General features: G+C 33.2%; 3 protein-coding genes across 7 annotated transcripts; 1 reads left to right on the plus strand and 2 right to left on the minus strand.

Moving 5' to 3' along the window:
• Nucleotides 1–1,917: 1,917 nt before the first annotated feature.
• On the minus strand, nt 1,918–9,934 carry LOC110665884 (ubiquitin-like protein 5). Of its 5 annotated transcripts, none has more exons than XM_058147511.1 (2): nt 9,609–9,933; nt 1,918–2,175 (listed from the first exon to the last, which is right to left on the minus strand). In XM_058147511.1, exon 1 carries the CDS (start codon nt 9,831–9,833, stop codon nt 9,612–9,614), a length of 222 nt encoding a protein of 73 aa, XP_058003494.1. In that variant the 5' UTR covers nt 9,834–9,933; the 3' UTR covers nt 1,918–2,175; nt 9,609–9,611. The 5 variants fall into 5 exon arrangements, with proteins under 5 accessions (XP_058003494.1, XP_058003496.1, XP_058003495.1 ...); XM_058147513.1 differs by lacking the exon at nt 1,918–2,175 and adding an exon at nt 2,411–2,428 and having other exon boundaries at nt 9,609–9,934; XM_058147512.1 differs by lacking the exon at nt 1,918–2,175 and adding an exon at nt 4,565–4,766 and having other exon boundaries at nt 9,609–9,934.
• Nucleotides 9,935–10,098: 164 nt separating this feature from the next.
• LOC110665882 (CASP-like protein 5A1) lies at nt 10,099–12,242 on the plus strand. Its single transcript, XM_021826178.2, has 3 exons — nt 10,099–10,524; nt 10,629–10,761; nt 11,819–12,242. The coding sequence occupies exons 1-3, from the start codon at nt 10,310–10,312 to the stop codon at nt 12,008–12,010; spliced, it is 540 nt and encodes a 179-aa protein (XP_021681870.2). The 5' UTR covers nt 10,099–10,309; the 3' UTR covers nt 12,011–12,242.
• Nucleotides 12,243–13,228: 986 nt separating this feature from the next.
• Nucleotides 13,229–17,255, minus strand: LOC110665883 (uncharacterized). The gene is made up of 4 exons (XM_021826180.2): nt 16,792–17,255; nt 15,790–15,901; nt 14,142–14,201; nt 13,229–13,727 (listed from the first exon to the last, which is right to left on the minus strand). Exons 1-4 carry the CDS (start codon nt 16,914–16,916, stop codon nt 13,650–13,652), a joined length of 375 nt encoding a protein of 124 aa, XP_021681872.2. The 5' UTR covers nt 16,917–17,255; the 3' UTR covers nt 13,229–13,649.
• Between the last annotated feature and the right edge of the window lie 2,451 nt (nt 17,256–19,706).

Below are 19,706 nucleotides of genomic sequence, written 5' to 3' on the forward strand. Positions count from 1 at the left end.
GAAAATAAATAGGGGAGAAATTAACCACAGATGGTTTGAGTTGGAAAGCTTTGATCATTTAAAGGCTATGAGTAAAATTAATCGATAAATATATAATACTATAATGGAAAAAATTTAAAATTATCATGCAATACTGTAATTAAATTACGTTATCATATAAGTAATGAATAATAATTTTTTGAAATTAATAGTATTTTCTAAAAATTTGAGGCGATTGATAAGCGCAAATGGGTGTCAAATTGTCCAATATCGGGGAAAAAAAATGGTCAAAAGCGCGAAAGAAGAGAAAGGGGACAAAAACCAACCTTTCCAAAGCATGGTTTTAAATTTAGTTTTCAGTACCCACTCTCCAATGTATAACCCATGGTTTCCACCTACAATTGTATAAATACAAAATGGAGGCATTATTGGTGTCCTATGTCACAGAGAGATGAACAAGCAAAAGCCAAAAAGGGAGGAGAGGAGAGGAGAATGAGGAGGCTAACATACAAATGGTACCTCCCCTAGTCTAGTGTGTAAGGTGAGGCTCTTACTTGGATTTACCATTACGTCAAAGGAGTGTCAGTTTTTTTTTTAATTTAAAAAAGCTTGGTTTTGAAAGATCCAAGTAACGCCAAACAGGCCACACTACATGCGATTTTTTACGTCATCATCATCATTCAATCTTTTCTCTTCTCTGCTTCTTTTGTCTCCATTCTTGTTATTTACACCCTACCACGCTTTTTTATATCTGCACTCCACAACTTTTTTTTTTTTATTTATTTTGTTAAATTAAAAATTAAATCTGACTTGGATTACCACTTCTCCCGGCCTCGGATGCCCTTAATCAATGGTAATCCAATTTAATCTCCTCATTAATTCAAGGGATGGGTTTTCAATACCATATATTCATATACTGCACCTACACCTAGGAATAAAGTCTTGAATCAGATCGGGCTTGATACTAAAAAAACTTTTAATCAACTTTGATTAATGATTCATTGATCTAAATTGGCTCTGAATTCTATATTAGGAGACTAATTTCAGTTTCTCCTTCCTAAATCTTGAATTGAAATTAGTAGTTTGATGCGATAATTCAATTCTATTATTTAAAAAAAGCAATGTAATGAACATATGAATTTGATCCGTGAACTAATTAACTTATACTAAAATTGAAACTACATCAAATTAAAATTGAAATCATCATTGAACAAAATCAAATCCAATCTTAAACTCTCTTAAGTAGAAAGTAATTTGAACCACATAAAAGTGTAAGATTAATAATTTTAAGGTTAAATATTAATAATTAAAATGATCAATTTTAATATTTTAAATATATTAATTTAAACAATTATTTATTAAATTTCAGCTCATCATTTTCAACCACCTACCAACTTGTTTTTCCCCTGGCGAAGATGTGAAAGACGGAGCAAGTCAAATACTTGAAGATAAGAGAGCCGTAAATAAAATTGAGGTAAAATTAAATAAAAAAGATTTATTATTTTTTTTAAATTAAAAGAAAAGGCCAAGTGGGCAACTCGCAAAGATTTATTATTTATTAATTGTGGGGCTAAGTGGGCAACTCTGCGATTTACCTCAAAAAGTCATACTGAAAAAACGACAGAGATTCTGGCAATCTGCCACGACCCGTGCGGTGGACCCCTCTAATAAGATAAATCTGTTGTGTACCCCCTCAACCAACTCAATTCATGTGAGACCGACATCCATGCTTCTTCCGTGACTGCTTCTCCCCCTTACACGTCACATTTTCCATTTCAGCAGTTTCGTCTAACTGTCGGCTGGGCCTATCGGCCCAGGCCCTTTAGGCCCAATTCTACCCCCTCCCTTCTCTTTATTCCCCAGGAAGCTTTCAAGAAGATGCAATAAATTTAACTATATATGTATGGCACATCATTCTCAGCATAATCACAAAGTGTATGACCAAAATTTCCCCTGGCTCATACATGGACTACATCAAAATAGATGCATATATGGATACAAGCCATCATCTACAAACAATTAGTTGCTGATGGTACCATTTAAAAAAGCTACTAGTCTTTATATATATATATATATATATATATATTATGTTTTTACACCACGTTGGCAAGCCATTGTGTGAAAAGTAAATGGAAACAACAGCATCTCTTGCTAAAGATCCCATGTCATCCTGCCCCCATTACATGGGTACGCCACCTGAACACAAAGCATATTTGTTAGGGCACACAATTTGAAGAACTGAAACAATGCAGACCCAAAGCTTTGGGTGCATCCTATCATCATTGAATCACAATCTTGGCCAACCTACCTAAAGATACAGGGAAAGGCTGGCAGGCAAGCAATAAAGGTCAATATACCATGGGGACCACGATCACCAGCATATACAAAACTAAACGATAACTTCACACACCGACAAACTCACCGACACGTTGGTCAAACTTTTCCAGATCTGAAAATCAACAGGTTAATCCTTTTAAAATCAATTCTAATAGCTTTTACTGTAGAAAACTCTTATATATTTATTATTTATTATTATTTTATTTTAATTAATTAATAATAATTTAATATATTTATAAAAAAAATATTTTATTAGATGATCTGCTTATTTATTTTTATATGTATATATTATTTTTGAAATTAAATATATATTTACAATATGAACAACTCTGTTTAATAGTAACTCTGATCACATTCTAGACCTAATAGAACTCTTAAAATATATATACCATGATTATCTCTTCTATTAAATTTTGCTCTCAAAACCTATTTATCACCTCCTTTTTCTACCAAATACTCTCAACAGGTATTTTTATCATCTTTTATATATATATATATATGTTATTTTATTTTCTTATTATTTGATATTTTTCTCTTATATCTTGGATGTGTAGGAAATTAAAATATTCAATCTATCAGTTAAAATTGTCTTTTTTATTGAATCTAGTTATCGTTTTAAAGGTTTCAGATGAGTGGTAATTATAATACATGACACTATTTTAGTCCCTTTTAAAATTTCTCAACATTAAATTTGTTATTAAATGAAATTTTAAATTAGTATTTTAATAATTATTTTTCATGTGATTTTCTAGAGTTTTATTTTATTATTGAATTTTATTCCGATTTTGATTAAATAATTAATTTTATTAATTATCTCTGCATTAGAGCCATTAAGATTCCGAGAACAGGCCTTTAGTGTCTTTATATTGATTGATATCTGACTATAAAATTTATTGATGTATTATACCAAATTTATTTGAGATTGATTTGATCTTATTGACTCTCTGAAATTATTGAAATAAACTATTGAAATTGCACTATCAGTTATTATTTGTTATTTGAAATTTTTCGTGGATTTTGATTGATTTGTACAATTTAATTTTCTATTTTGAATTGGTACCTGTGCCTAGTATCTATATTTGCTATCTAACCTCGCCGTGTGAACTATCACGGTATTAGATTACATTATTGAGTCATGCATCATTACACTTTATGGTTTACATTAGTATCAAATGCATTGATATCTGTGAAGGAGGAGAAATATATCTAATATCTGGTAGCGCGCTTACCATCTGGCCTTTGATTATGTGGAGTATCATCACCCTGTTGTATTGTACTATAAAATTTTATTGAATGAATTTCTTATATATATATGTTTTATGAAATTATTTTTATTAATGATTTGATAGCATGAGCATGATTTTATTTAATAGAAAATTTATTGTGAAATTAATCAAGCATCTGTCTGTTTCTGTTCCATTGTGTGTTATAATTATCATTCACTGAGCATTAGCTCAAACCACGTTTTCTCTGTCTGTTATCTGTTTCAGATCAATAGAATTCTGTAGCTAATCCAAATATTCAATCCATTTTCTGGAGAAGGACAATCTTTGATTTATTCTCATGGTATGCCCGAATTCATGCTTTCCCAGGCTAATAATTAGTTTATTTTATTGAATAGTTTAAGTTTTCATTTGAAATCTGTAGAGATTCTGCAGTTTACTTATGGGATATTAATGATGTTTATTCAGTATTTTATTTATTTAAATTTTATCTATTTTTCTGGATTAGTAATTGACAATATATTTATTTAAGATACTCTGATAAGACTTACATGATTTAAGAATACTTAAATTCTGAACCGGTATGCTTGAATTCATGTTTCCTCATATTAATAATTAATTTAATTTATTGAACAGTTTAAGTTTTCATTTGAAATCTGTAAAAATTCCACAGTTTACTTATGAGATATTTATGATATTTATTCAGTATTTTATTTATTTAGATTTTATCTATTTTTTGAGATTAGTAAATAATAATATATTTATTCAAGATACTCTAATAAGACTTTCATGATTTAAAAATACTTAAATTATGCATCAATCACGACTCAAAATTTTGGATCGTGACAATTACTTTCCATATTTGGGAAAAAAGAGGGGAAAAACAAGTCGGAAAATGGCCTTTGATCATATGCTATAAAGATTTAAATTGCAAGAGTTTTAATTCCTTTTACTTCAGCCACTAATTTCCTACAAAAATGAGGAATCCTTCTTAAAGATAGCATTTTTGTCTCAGCAATTTATCCTGTAGCACGTTTAAAGTTTTTATTTCTCCCTGACAACAGATTTGCGGTATCACAATATCACAAAACTTTCTAGTGGAAGACAAAAAAAGGAAGTTATGCTGCATGAACTAAAGACAAGCTTAGCTCGTTGCCAGGGCCAGGAATTCCCAACTCTGGTGCATTAACACCAGAATGCGTTGTGCACAGTAATCAGAGCATGTGCCTGAACAAAATCAAGGAACAGACGAACAGTGGAACATGGACAATTCACTAATCAATTTTTTTTTTTTTTTTAAAATGGTTAGTTCTGTAATTAACTAATATGTTAACTGCAAATTGATGAATGGCTGAAACAACAAATTAAGTTGTAAAAATGCATATTCAGAGATCTTTTATCATCTAGAATGCATGATAGGGATGGTGCAGGGCAAGTGGACTAAACAAAGAATGGCCAGGAAAAGCTAAAAGTTATGCCAGAAAGAAATTCAGAATGGCAAAGGAAGGTGGAAGCACTAGCTGAAGTTTCTGGAATGTGGGAAAAAGGCTCTCGAAGAATTGCTGAGGTAATAACAGGTGGGAAAAGTGAACCAAGCTGGCAATAGTAACAGAATCAACAAAGAAGCATGTGAGAGGAAAAAAATATTTGAAGGCAGAAGATAGGAAGGGAAGGAAGAGAGTGATAACTAGAAATCCATTTCCAATTCAATTACTAAGAAATATCATTACAGATTCAATCCTTTTTCTCTCAATTACAAATTTCAGTTCCTAACTCTATCAATACATCACAGATCTGACTCTCCCACTTTTTTTTTTTTTTTGCTATCATAAATTCGCCAACTATCAGCACAAATGCATCATCATTTCTTCATTTACAAAGTTGAGGCTACTTGAAATCTAAAAGTAAAGTAAATACAGTGAACCTTCTTGTGACATCTAGTGGAAGAAACAAGCAATCAGACAGCCTTGATACTAGAAATAAACATAGGCATTAACACTTTGGAAGAGATCCAAACAACCTCAATAAAACTCACCTACATAAACATCATATTCATCCTAACAAAGAAAAAAAAAAGGCCCTTTTAAGTTTGTATCCAAAGAAACTTTATAATATCATTATTCTAAAGCTCAGTACCTAGTAAATACGATAATCTCTCTCTCTCTCTCTCTCTCTCTCTCTCTCCTTGCTATTAGAAATAAACATTGACATTGACACTTTGGAACAGATCCAAATAACCTCAATAAAACTCAACTACTCTCTCTCTCTCTCTCTCTCCCCCCTTGCTATTAAATAAACATTGACATTGACACTTTGGAAGAGATCCAAATAACCTCAATAAAACTCAACTACATAACATCATATTCATCGTAACAAAGAGAAAAAGAACTCTTTGAGTTTGTATCCAAAGAAACTTTATAGCATCACTACTCTAAAGCTACGTGCAAGTGCATACTAAATCTCTCTCTATAGCATCATTTTTCTCCCTCTCTCTCTAAACTTTACGGCATCATCTCTCTCTCTCTCTCTCTCCACCCCCCCCCCCCCCTTTCTCTCTCTCTCTCTCTCTCTCTCTCTCTCTCTCTCTCTCTTTCCGTCTCTCCCTCTCTCCTTCCTTTGCCATTAGAAATAAACATTGGCATTGACACTTTGGAAGAGATCCAAATAACCTCAATAAAACACAACTACATAAACATAATACTCATCCTAACAAACTAAAAAAGAACTATTTGAGTTTGTATCCAAAGAAACTTTATAGCATCATTACTCTCTCTCCCCTTGCTATTAGAAATAAACATTGGCATTGACACTTTGGAAGAGATCCAAATAACCTCAATAAAACTCAACTACATAAACATCATACTCATCCTAACAAAGAAAAAAAGAAAACCTCAATAAAACTCAACTAAATAAACATCATACTCATCCTAAAACTCAACTCAACTAAGCCTTTATCCTCAAAATTTGGGGTCGGCTATATTGATTCGCTTTATCCACTCTAAACGATTTTGGGTTAAATCCTAAGAAATGTGTAATGCTTCTAGGTCATGTTGTACTACTCTACTCCAAGTCAATTTAGATCTACCCCTTTTTTTCTTTCTATCCTCTAACCTAATGTGCTCTACTTGTCTAACTGGAGCCTCCGTATGTCTACGCTTCACATGACCAAACCACCTCAATCTCCCTTCTCTCAACTTATCTTCAATTGGATCATACTCATCCTAAGAAAGCAAAAAAGAACTCTTTGAGTTTGTATCCAAAGAAACTTTATAGCATCATTACTCTAAAGCTAAGTGCATAGTATCTCTCTCTCTCTCTCTCTCTTTCTCTCTCCTTGCTATTAGAAATAAACATTGGTATTGACACTTTGGAAGAGATCCAAATAACCTCAATAAAACTCAACTACATAAATATCATGCTCATCCTAACAAAGCAAAAAAGAACTCTATAAAACTCAACTACATAAACATCATACTCATCCTAACAAAGAAAAAAAGAACTCTTTGAGTTTGTATCCAAAGAAATTTTATAGCATCATTACTCTAAAGCTAAGTGCATAGTAAATCTCAATCTCTCCCTCTCTCTCTCTCCCTCTCCATAAACGTCATACTCATCCTAACAAAGAAAAAAGAACTCTCTCTCTCTCTCTCTCTCTCTCTCTCTCTCTCTCTCTCCATAAACGTAATACTCATCCTAACAAAGAAAAAAAGAACTCTTTGAGTTTGTATCCAAAGAATCTCTCTCTCTCTCTCTCTCTCTCTCTCTCTCCCCATAAACGTCATACTCATCCCAACAAATAAAAAAAGAACCCTTTTGAGTTTTATCCAAAGAAACTTTATAGCATCATTTCTCTCTCTCTCTCTCTCTCTCTCTCTCTCTCTCTCCATAAACATCTACTCATCCTAACAAAGAAAAAAAGAACTCTTTGAGTTTGTATCCAATCTCTCTCTCTCTCCATAAATGTCATACTCATCCTAACAAAGAAAAAAAGAACTCTTTGAGTTTCTATCCATAGTTATTAAAGGCTCAAGGCGCACTATGGCGCTGAGGAGTCCTGGAGCCTAGGTGCAAGGGGCAAAGTGTAAGCGCGCTCCTGAACGAGGTGAGGCACAAAGTAAAAGATTTAAAAAATCCATAAAAATCAAATAAATGTGATATTTTTCCTTTTTTTTCTTTGGCATATATCTTGAATTGGGTTTGCTAATTTGAGTTTAAATGGTAGTCCTTTTTGCCAATAAAAGTGATAGCTAAAGATGGAAATAAATAAGGCATGCTTTTCTAGAACCTTGTGCCTAGAACAAAGGCGCACACCTAGGCGCATAAGTCGCTAAGGTTCGAGGCTCAGGCACGCCTTTAATAACTATGTTTGTATCCAATCTCTCTCTCTCTCTCTCTCTCTCTCTCTCTCTCTCTCCATAAATGTCATACTCGTCCTAACAAAGAAAAAAAGAACTCTTTGAGTTTGTATCCAAAGAAACTTTAAGGTATCATATCTCTCTCTCTCTCTCTCTCTCTCTCTCTCTCTCTCTCCCCCAAAAAAAAAAAAAAAAAAAAAAAAAAACCCCCAATTAGAAATAAACATTGGCATTGACACTTTCGAAGATATCCAAATAACCTCAATAAAACTCAATTACATAAACAGCATACTCATCCTAACAAAGAAAAAAATAACTCTTTGAGTTTGTATCCAAAGAAACTTTATAGCATCATTACTCTAAAGCTAAGTGCATAGTGTATCTCAATCTCTCCCTTTCTCTCTCCCTCTCCATAAACGTCATACTCATCCTAACAAAGAAAAAAGAACTCTCTCTCTCTCTCTCTCTCTCTCTCTCTCTCTCTCCATAAACGTCATACTCATCCTAACAAAGGAAAAAAGAACTCTTTGAGTTTGTATCCAAAGAAACTCTCTCTATCTCTCTCTCTCTCTCTCTCCATAAACGTCATACTCATCCAAACAAAGAATCTCTCTCTCTCCCTCTCTCTCTCTCTCTCTCTCTCTCTCTCTCTCCATAAACGTCATACTCATCCTAACAAATAAAAAAAGAACTCTTTTGAGTTTTATCCAAAGAAACTTTATAGCATCATCTCTCTCTCTCTCTCTCTCTCTCTCTCTCTCTCTCTCTCTCTCCATAAACATCTACTCATCCTAACAAAGAAAAAAAGAACTCCTTAAGTTTGTATCCAATCTCTCTCTCTCTCTCTCCATAAATGTCATAATCATCCTAACAAAGAAAAAAAGAACTCTTTGAGTTTGTATGAGTATCCAATCTCTCTCTCTCTCTCTCCATAAATGTCATGCTCGTCCTAACAAAGAAAAAAAGAACTCTGAGTTTGTATCCAAAGAAACTTCAAAGTATCATATCTCTCTCTCTCTCTCTCTCTCTCTCTCTCTCTCTCTCATTGACACTTTGGAAGAGATCCTCTCTCTCCCTCTCTCTCCCTCTCTCTCTCTCTCTCCTCACCCCCCACCCCCAATTAGTAATAAACATTGGCATTGACACTTTGGAAGATATCCAAATAACCTCAATAAAACTCAATTACATAAACATCATACTCATCCTAACAAAGAAAAAAATAACTCTTTGAGTTTGTATCCAAAGAAACTTTATAGCATCATTACTCTAAAGCTAAGTGCATAGTAAATAAGAAAATAGTTTCTCTCTCTCTCTCTGGATTGGAAATATGCAGTATAAAAACTGATATGTTCATTCAGACGTTACTTCAAACCACCAACTCTTCCAACATCAATTAAAGGACAATTTTCAACCTGCCCAAAAGAAATCCAAAGGAATTCTTTCAGGAGATTACTCCATTGGAACCGAGAATGGAACCAAAATGGAATTTCATCTGATTAAAGATAAGAGCCGGTAGAATAAACAGCAACCAATTCTGCCAATTTCCCAAGCTAGTACTTGCAAAGAATAATGCAATCAAATTCATCACAATTCACATAGCTGATTCGTTTACAGACTCAATAATATGGAACTAATTACAGAAAGAACAATCAATTAAGTTAATATTTAATGGCCAGATTGATTATATAGAAAGAGAAAGCTAGTAAGGGAGAACCTTTCAGTTGTAGTAGAGCTCGAGACCCATTCCATCGTGGATCTCATAGTCCCTAAGAGTGATATGATCCTTGTATACGGTATACCACTTCTGTATCCTAATCTTCTCGGCTCTGGTGCCGGTCTGCGCCGCCACCAGTTTCTTCAGGTCGCCGATAGTATCGTCCTCATTACACTTGATTCTCACCTTCTTCCCCAGCCGATCGTTCAACACCACCTCCAACATCTCGCGATCAGCAAGCAGCACAAACCCTATCCCTAATCCCAAATGCACCAATCTGTCTTTTTTCAATTTCGGAAGGCCATATGAAAGGCGCCGCCGTCCTTGACCGACCAAAAAGTCACCGCATATAAAAAGTAGCTTGATGCGTAAACGACACCGTAAATATAAAACGAGACCGTTTTGAGGTGTAGAAATGAACGGTGGATATGAGAGTGGGACCGCGCGAGGAATTGATTAACAGCGACGCGGCAAAGGTGTGGAAGAGAGGAGACAAAGTCAGTCCACTATATTCATTTACTCACTGAAAAGAAATCGTCTCGTCTATCCATTTGATTGATCGTCATTTCTTCAAAAACTCATAACCAAAATTCAATCCAATTCGCTTTCTCTTCTCAAGAAACCCAATTCGACAGTCACTTCTTGTTGTGTTTTTTCTTGTTGTTGTGTTTCTATGATCGATGTATAAATACTGGTAACAAATGATGAATGGGAGCAGGCCAACGGTGCATCCTGTGGAGGCTCCGCCGTTGACCGATGGACCTCTGAATGGGCCCAGGATGAGGATGAAGAACGTCCAAGGCATGCCTGGAACACACGGTGGCCTCACTCTTCGTCTGCTTCAGTTTGTGTTTGGTCTCGTCTCTCTCTGCGTCATGGCCACCACCAGCCACTTCCGCACCTTCACAGCGTTTTGGTATGTTGGAACTAACAATTGAGATGTTAGATTAAAGTTTGTTGCTTCGTTCTTTGTTGAAAAATGAAAAGTATTGTGTTTATATATTTCTCCTGCATCTTCAGCTACCTAGTCATTGCTGTTAGCCTCCAAATATCATGGAGTTTGTCCTTGGCAATTGTGGATGCTTATGCCCTTTTGGTGAGAAGAAGTCTCAGAAAACGTGCAATTGTCCGTCTTTTTGCCATTGGTGATGGGGTAAAATTTTCTTCTTTTAATTCCTTTCCTAATGCATGATCAAGAGTTGATAATCTGCAACATTCAATTAATATTTTCCAGCTCTAAAATCTTTACTTGCTTGATATTTCTGTCAATCTTTCGGTTCAGATCAGTTATATAATTTTCTCCAATTATGTGTTGGTAGGACCTACTGTTTGATTAATTTGATATTAGATTATGTTTTCCAACAAAATACCAATTTTTAATGCAAAAGAAACAAAGACATATCCGGAGGATTATTTTGGTTATTCCATTGTTTGCTGGGCAGGCTGTCCGTGTCAAATTTTAATTATTGCTCTTGCTTCAATTGCTTGCAATGATTTTTAGTTTGTTTGCAATGAAGTCAAGTCACCGTTCATCATTAAAGGAAGAGGGAGTGGGGCTGGGGAGTGTATTGCAGATTTTTATATACATGAATATTTCATAGTAAGTTATAATTTTCACTGTTGATGCTTTTTCTTGATTGCTTGAACTAAAGTTGAGAGAGTTTTCATCTAAAGAGGAAGAAGTACATTTGTCATTATATTTGTTGCAGTTCATAGCCAATCTTCCATGCTTTTTTCTGACTGGACTGGATATAATCTGTTTAGGAGGAAATGGCATCTTACTTTTTGAATTTTTAAAAAAATAAGACCCTTTTTAGATTCCTTTGAGAAAGAAAGATCGATGCTCAAAGGTATTGGCACAAGTGTACATTGACAAATTTCTATCTAATAACAAAATGTGTCTATATATCTTGAAATATTCTTTATGTTTTGAATATTTTTGTTTCTCCAGTCTGGTTTTTCAATACTTTTCTTTTCTGCTGCTGTCAAAATTTTTATGTTGTTGTGCTGAGTGACTGAAAATTTCCCGCTCTGAACTGACATGGACTACAAGCTCTTTATAATAGGAAATAAGCTGCCTTGACGTTGATTTTGTTAGTGGATTTGTGCCCATCTAGTATAATCTTTGCTCTGGTTTTGACAATGCGACTCTGCACGAATTTTGGATTACATCATCCCCAACTTATTGAAATGTTTTTGCTCTTGCGCAGATTACATCCACCCTTATATTTGCAGCTGCCAGTGCATCTGCTGGCATCACAGTCCTAGTTGGCAATGATCTTAATAGGTGTTCTGTGAACCCCTGCGCTAGGTTTGAAACTGCCACAGCCATGGCTTTTATCAGCTGGTTTGCCATGACACCATCCTTTCTCATGAATTTCTGGGCATTGGCTTCCCAGTAAGAATTGGTTAGATAGAATCTTCAGTCACGTAGGACTATACTATATTGCACTCTTTTTCTGAATGGTGTGCGATGGAGATGTGATTGCAACTACTGGGTAGATGGATAAATTTTGTTACAGTTAGGTTAGGGGAGTTTTAATTTTGAGATCATCAATTGCAGTATGATGCTTTAATTTCAAGAAATATGTAGAATTTGGTCGGTTAGAAATTAACATGACTTTTTTTGGTCCATTTCTCCATTCTGTGATAGTGGTTTATGTTTCGTAACTTGATCATTTTGACGCTTCACTGCAGTGTTGCTCAAATGTTTTTGCATGCATGAAAATTTGCAGCACAAGTACCATGTCACGTTTTTTGAATGGCAGGGTTATGGTTAAGGCTTCTTAAAGTTCCCTATTTGTTTATTGGAGAACTGAAATGAGTAAGCTTGGAGCATTAGGAAAATATACAAATCGTAATGCTTTTCGCATAAGCCTTACCAATCCATTTAGGCTTTGAGAAGCTCATGCTGTCTGAGCACACTTCACATGCAAATGGATATAAAGTAGGAATTCCAGGGACAGTGGGTGGGAGGTTGCAAAATACCTTCCAGGGTCACTGAATTGTATATAATTGTACGTTTTATAATCTTTCATAGTCAGTTGTATTTAATCGTTTGAATACTTCATCAATATTTTGATTTTTAAGGGAATGCCGAGATGTAAATAATATTCCAAATAACCAATGATCCTGTTGATTGTATATGTTCCAGAAATCTATTTTTGGAGCATTCTTGACAGCAATTGATATCTGAGACTACATCTTAATTTTCAGGATTTGTTTGTCTTCTAAACATTGATGACTTGACGTGGATCTACTAGTGAACATGATGTGTTCTCATAGTGTACTTGGCAGAAATAAATGATCCCATGAAATTTTCTGAGAGACTAATGATTACCTCGAGGCAGAGCAACCTTCCTTGCAAAAATAGCAATTAATAAAGCAACGTTTGGTCTTTAGCTTCGGTTAGAACTTGTTCTTTTCTTATTTGCTATCCATCACAACTCTGACCAGCCCCTATCCTGATATCTCTATAGCCAGGAATTCCCAGTAAGAGATTCAGCTTTGGCCTTCCATGATCAAGTACCAGATGAAGTTCCACATGTCCTTTTGTTACTTGTTTAATAGCAAGAAACCCCACACAAAATCATCTAATTTGATAAATGAACAGAAGTGAATTTCTTCCAAATTGTAAATGCATATTATTGAGCATAGTGCAGCAAAAAACAATAAATCCTCCCTCCCCCATTGTAAAATACTAAAAATGGGATGAGGGAAGAAACATGAACACATTCTAGCTAATACTATAGCAGCACCAGTCCCTGAACATCTGGTAAAGGAAAAACTGATACATTATATGTAATGTGCAATATATTTTGAGGGGGTGTGGGTGGGGTGTGTGGATGTTGTGTGTGGGGTGGGTTGTGTGGGTGAGTAAAAAAAGAAGATATCTCGTTCAGAATGGCCTTTCCCTCGGTTGAACTCAACACAGATTTTCCTCATGAGAATTTTCTAAGGACGTGTTTTCCTCAGGAAACAAGCTATTAGGGTCAGAATTACACATGAAGATGAAAGTAGAACCTGTTCAACCCACTTATATCATGAGCGACATTTTAACTTTGCAGCCTCCAGCTTCTTTTTTAATGCCTCCATCCGTTCAACCAAGGCCATGTTTTCCTGTAAATGATGGAATTTGTAAGAAAATGACAATTCAAACTAAAGATGCTACCTTAATTGTATGGATCAGAATAGATTTCTTCAGTCTTCCTCAATCATCAAAAGCCAGAAAACAGAAACAAAAGTATAATTAAGGCAGTTTTTATCACACTGCAGATCCTAGCTAAGAAGTATCTTATAAGTGCACATTAATTAAATTTCATAAGTAGATAAGAAAACATGGCATTACATTGACTTGAGAAGCAACCTATGTTAAGTGATCTTGACCAAGTCATTTTACTTGGAGTTCATATATTGCAAAAGAGAATCCAAAAAATGATTTAAGGGGATCTCAAAAAAAAGAATATATATCAAGGGGAAGAACACAAAAGTATACAAGAAATTAAGCTCAGAGATTTAGTTTTAAAGGCTCACCTTTTGCAGCATTTCCAGTTGCTGGTTAATACTAGCAGCATCCTCCACCTTCTGCTTAATCTGTCATGACACAGTAGAGATGCATATTCAATCTTCAGTCTTCAAATGAAACTGAATCATATTTCATCTCCTATACTCTAGTAAAAAAAAAGAAAGAAGAGCTGTGCATAAAATAATCTCTATGGTTGCAAACATGTTTATAATTACTTAACCAATACCAGCGTATAAGATGAAAAAAAGAAATGGAAGTATCTTGACCATTCCAGCTGAAAACCTGGCAGATGCAAATATGCAATCCACACTATACTCAACTCAACTCAACTAAACCTTTATCCCAAAAATTTGGGGTCGGCTATATGGATTCGCTTTCTCCACTCTAATCGATTTTGGGTTAAATCCTCATAAATGTGTAATACTTCTAGGTCATGTTGTACTACTCTCCTCCAAGTCAATTTAGATCTACCCCTTTTTTTCTTTCTATCCTCTAACCTAATGTGCTCTACTTGTCTAACTGGAGCCTCCGTATGTCTACGCTTCACATGACCAAACCACCTCAATCTCCCTTCTCTCAACTTATCTTCAATTGGCACCACTCTTACCTTTTCTCTAATACTCTCATTACGGCCTATAACTAAAAAAAAAAAAAAAAAAATTTCTCCGAGCAATGCAACCACCCATTTGCAAGCAGACGTTTTTTAATATTGTAAGGTGCTCAAATTTTCAGGACAAGTTATTCAAGACTCAGATTTTTTTATTATTCTCCCAATTATCAGTACTAGAGAAATAATGAAATAAATTTGATCTGCCTACTGTGCCTGCAAGCATGTACATTCAAATCTGCATTAAAAGCTCTTATCAAAAATATCCTCCAAGAGAGGACAAGGCAATGTGTATGGACAAATACATTGTTCCTAACATATTGGATCATAGAGAAATTTCATTTTATTTTAAACTCTGCAATGCAAAGACTTGATTTTAATTTACCACACATAAAAGTTTGAAGGACAATGCACATATTAGCCTCTCCATGATTCACGCTCTCATTTTAATGGCACTGATCTGTCTTCTTGTACAACCTCATCAAACTTGAACATCCCAGATACTATGAGGTAAACAATCAAAAGACACGAAAATGCACTGCTCCTCTTTGAGATGATACCTATACAAAAGAATTCCATAAATACCTCTCTCTCACAAATTAGCCTCATTGATTGGACCATTATATTCATAAGTAATCCAACTATCAAAGAATTAGCAAACTCTAGATTAGGTAAAGATATTATTAATTCTTACTAGAAATGCATATTGAAAAAACAAAGACACTTGCAGGTTAGTTGAGATAGTAGTAGCTTTGGCTTTGTTTTTCCTTTGCCCCCTACATACATGGAAACCACATGAGGAGTCTGCATGCAATTTGACTCATTGACTTATTTAGTTTGATTTCGAACATAAAGATGACAACACGGATCTGTCATAGGCATGAACGAAGCATACCTAAATTTGGACCCAAGTGCAACAATGAAAGGTAAAATCCCAATAAAAATAGTGAAAAGATTAGGTGAAGCAGCAGCCCCAAAAAATAAAATCCCAATTATTATATAGCTAAATGATTCAGATAATAGAAACAGCTGATTGGCATCACACATGCCTCTATCAGTTCCTTATCACACTTTGCAGCCCTCTCTGCTTCTTCATCATATTTCATTCTCCACTCAGCAGATTCATCCATTGCTTCCCTGTTGGCAAGATCGAATTGTCTTCTACAAAATTTCAATATAAAAACAACATATGTTAAAAGGTAGGGAAAGGAGAAAACAATAGCAGCTTAATCATTAAAAATTAATTAACAAAAAAGTATAAATGCTACAACAATTAATGTCAAAAAAAACAAATTTAATCCAGTATATAGACATAGAAACAAAAGGCATTTCATTCTTTAAGGGGAAATTCATTAAAAATCAAAACGGCTTTTCATCAAAAACTCTGAATTTTAGCAATGCAGATATAATTGGAGCAAATCAGGTTCACTAAAGATTTTAAAAAAACAAAAAAAAAAAAAGTAGACTTGTGAACGAATAAATAAGCTAAACCTATAGACCAAATCTTAAATGCATCTCCATTCAACTGGATCAAAATATCCTCATGTTATTATAACCGAGGAACCATCCTATTTGAGTCATAAAGACACTTGTAAATGTAAAGTAAACTAACAGCTACATAGATTAATAGCCAACAACCTAAGCATAAATTTATGATACTATTTCATCGAATCTCTAGTTAAAAAGGGCTGCATTCAAAAATTACGAATACTTTTCTTCAGGATAGTATCTGTTTCAGTCCGCACTAATCATATCAACCAAAAGCAAACACCATTTCAAAAAGAAGCATAGAAGGGGGGAATTCGCATAAACCTGATGATATTATGAACTTTTATCACTTGGATTTCACATTTAATGACATGGAAGAAAACCCACCAATAAAATTACCTCAATTAACATACCCAACAACTTAGAAGTCCCGAATTAATAAAAAAACAGCTTCTGGTGATCGAAGGCATGAACTTTTAAGAGAAGTTGCAAGTACTGTAATGGGAATATGAAGGCATAAGATTAGAAATAAAGAAAGCTAAAGCGAAAGAGCGAAAAAAAACCTCAACAACTCAGTGTCATCAGAAGAAATAGCATAATCAATGGACCACAGCCTCAAGTAAACAGCAATTCCAAGAAACATAGCTACTACCAAACCCACCAATATCTTCTTCCTCTCTCCTCCCATACTCTCTCAAATTCACAGACAGAGATGGGTTTTGGGTTTGGCTTCTCTTTGGATTTCGATTTCAAGGGCCTCTCTCTCTCTTTCTCGTTGCTTGCTTGCTAGGAGTGACAAAGATGTCAGAGGCGCTGTTAGTCAGGTTGCTTTGGATTGGGTGCCCTTGCGTTAAGTTGCTGTTCTTGCAACCACCAATCACATCAGACCAATTGGTAGATTGTCAACTAAGATCTATGCTCATCAGTTCATGCACAATGAATACAATTAGGCTGCTAACCACCAGATCATTACCACCACCGTTACAAAATGCGGATGAGTTTCAGTAAGGATCATTCAATTTTATGAAGCCCACAAAAAAAAAAAAAAAAAAAAAAAAATCATTCAATTATCATGTGATTGATGGATGAATCGTCTGATATACCAGAGAAGAGCTGGCCTAATTGAGCTTTAGTGGGCTTGAAATCTAGCCTATCAATCAGATTGTTTTGGGCTTTACTTTAGGAGCCCAAAATGCTTTTTTTTAAGGGAAAGTTCAAAATATGCATAAATTCATCTTCACCTTGGTTGGATTCTATATACTAATATAATTATTAAATATTATTTTTATTATTTAAGAGTGCAATGAGAGAAACAGTCTAATAATTTATTTTACTAAATATCACTTCAGGTTCAGTAGTAAGTCTTTCTTATGGGGTTAGGTTAAATTAATGACATCAACCAATCTCAAACTTTAGGTATTACAAAGCTATGAATGTTATAGTTGAAAGCCTCATTTTTTACAATTAAAAAAAAAAACAAAAAACTACCCACTATTATGAATAAAAACTGAAGTTAGTTAGCAATTAATTTTAATTTTGTACTATTCAAATCATTTCTAAAATTACAAGATTTTAAATTTTAATTTTAATTAAATTCAAATAAATAAAAACTAATATAAAATTGAACTTGATTGATAAATATATTTCTTTTATTTTGGCAATCATAAATATATAGTAGATAATTGAGAAAATAAGAATTCGAATTTAATTTTGTCAAGTCAATAATATATTTTCAATTACTGAATCAAGTTAGGTTAGACAACTCATGAAATAATTACTTAAAAAGTAACACATGAATACATAAATTGAGTATGAGAATACATTCATAGACTTGCTTGAACAATAAATTTAATTTCAGTGAATTGTTTAGAAGATTACCCTAATTGTAATAATAATAATAATAATAATTAAGTAATATCCAATAAGGGGATCATGTTTGATCAAGTAGATGACTTCATTAATATACAAGTTAATTGTCAATGTTCATTCTTTGTAAAATGGACTGTAGAGTGGAGGCTTTCAATCATCTGGTGTGATGAAGTTTTGGTGTAAATGTATCTTCATTGTTCATACAAAACAAATTCATAAATGTTATAATTCAAATATATTTAAATAATAGATATCAAACAAATAAAATTTATTTTTAAATTTATACTCACTTTAAATTTAATTATATATTATCAAAACTCATCTTATTAAAATTTAATCAATTAAGTAATGGTAAAAACTCGACTCATCCCTACACAAAAAAGAGAGAGGTTATGAGGCTTCGAAAGCCATAGGTGTCGAAAACCAAATGCTTCAAGAGTTAGAGGCAAATAATCAAAAGGGATAAAGCACGACTGTAGCTGTGTGAGGCTTCAAGCAGCAAAGGCGAATAACAAGTAAAAATATGATGAATGGATGAGAACACCAGGCAAAAATGCTTTTAGGTGCTTGTTTGACATTCAGATTGAAAAAAATTAAAATTATTTTTTAAAATAAAAATATTATTTTAAATATTAAAAAATATTTTAAAAAGTAGAAGTATGAGAAAAAAAGTGAAAAGATGTCTAACTTTGAAGGGGGAGAGTCAAAAAGCAAAAACAAAAAAAGAAGAATTGAAAAAAATTAAAAATTAAAAAAAAATTACAGAGGAAAACATAAAACTGCACAATTTAAATAAAAAATTAGTTAATTTAATTTTTTAACGATTTAATTAAACTTAAAAATTAAAATTTTTCAGATTATAATCGAATTTAAACCAATCAACTAAAAAACAAAATTCATGAATTAAATTAAATCAAATTAATTCTATTATTATAGATGTATCTACCCTAGCCTAGCCTATCCTAGCGTAGGGTTTATATGCTCCTTAGACCAGCACAATAATGCCTAGTGAAGCAGGGTTTAGTCAATGTTTAACCCATGTGTATTTAATTTTTCTCCAGTTACGACTTGCTTGGCATTGCGTGAAAATTATTTTTTTAAATATATTAATTAAAAATTAATTTTAATTAATTTTAATTATAAAAATATTAAAATAATAAAATAATTTTTTAATTATTTTTTTAATAATATTTAAAATTATATTTTTATTTAAAAAAATAATTTCAATTTTTAAAATTTAATGTCAAATAAGCTGTTAATGTGTGGAAGTCTAGATTAGATGTGGACTTACCAGGTGGAAAATGCAGACTTGAAGAACTTGTTGATTTCGCATTTCATTTTCAACTACTAAGGTGCTTATTATTAATTGGTTAATAATTAAATATTTGACTCTTTTTTCACATAAATTTCTAATACGATAACGTTTTTATTTCCATAACTTTCATGAATTTAAACTATCCTCTTAAATTGGATCAAAATTCTTAATATTGAATTAACTCATACCAAATAAAATTAAGATGTCATTTATTTTATAAAAAATAATTTATATACAAAAAATATTTTTTTTTTATTTTAATAAAATTATTAAAAAAATTCGATTAAAACCTAA

This window comes from Hevea brasiliensis, chromosome 5, assembly GCF_030052815.1.
Source record: "Hevea brasiliensis isolate MT/VB/25A 57/8 chromosome 5, ASM3005281v1, whole genome shotgun sequence".
NCBI lineage: Eukaryota > Viridiplantae > Streptophyta > Magnoliopsida > Malpighiales > Euphorbiaceae > Hevea > Hevea brasiliensis.

What these genes read in the sequence shown, in the direction of transcription:
- LOC110665884 (XM_058147511.1), bottom strand. Translation starts at nt 9,833, where the DNA reads ATGTTGGAGGTGGTGTTGAACGATCGGCTGGGGAAGAAGGTGAGAATC.
- LOC110665882 (XM_021826178.2), top strand. Translation starts at nt 10,310, where the DNA reads ATGATGAATGGGAGCAGGCCAACGGTGCATCCTGTGGAGGCTCCGCCG. An exon ending in CGCACCTTCACAGCGTTTTG is followed by an intron (nt 10,525 to 10,628) that starts GTATGTTGGAAC and finishes CTGCATCTTCAG; the next exon opens with CTACCTAGTCATTGCTGTTA. An exon ending in TTTTTGCCATTGGTGATGGG is followed by an intron (nt 10,762 to 11,818) that starts GTAAAATTTTCT and finishes GCTCTTGCGCAG; the next exon opens with ATTACATCCACCCTTATATT.
- LOC110665883 (XM_021826180.2), bottom strand. Translation starts at nt 16,916, where the DNA reads ATGGGAGGAGAGAGGAAGAAGATATTGGTGGGTTTGGTAGTAGCTATG. An exon ending in GATGACACTGAGTTGTTGAG is followed by an intron (nt 15,902 to 16,791) that starts GTTTTTTTTCGC and finishes GAAATTTTGTAG; the next exon opens with AAGACAATTCGATCTTGCCA. An exon ending in AACTGGAAATGCTGCAAAAG is followed by an intron (nt 13,728 to 14,141) that starts GTGAGCCTTTAA and finishes CATCATTTACAG; the next exon opens with GAAAACATGGCCTTGGTTGA.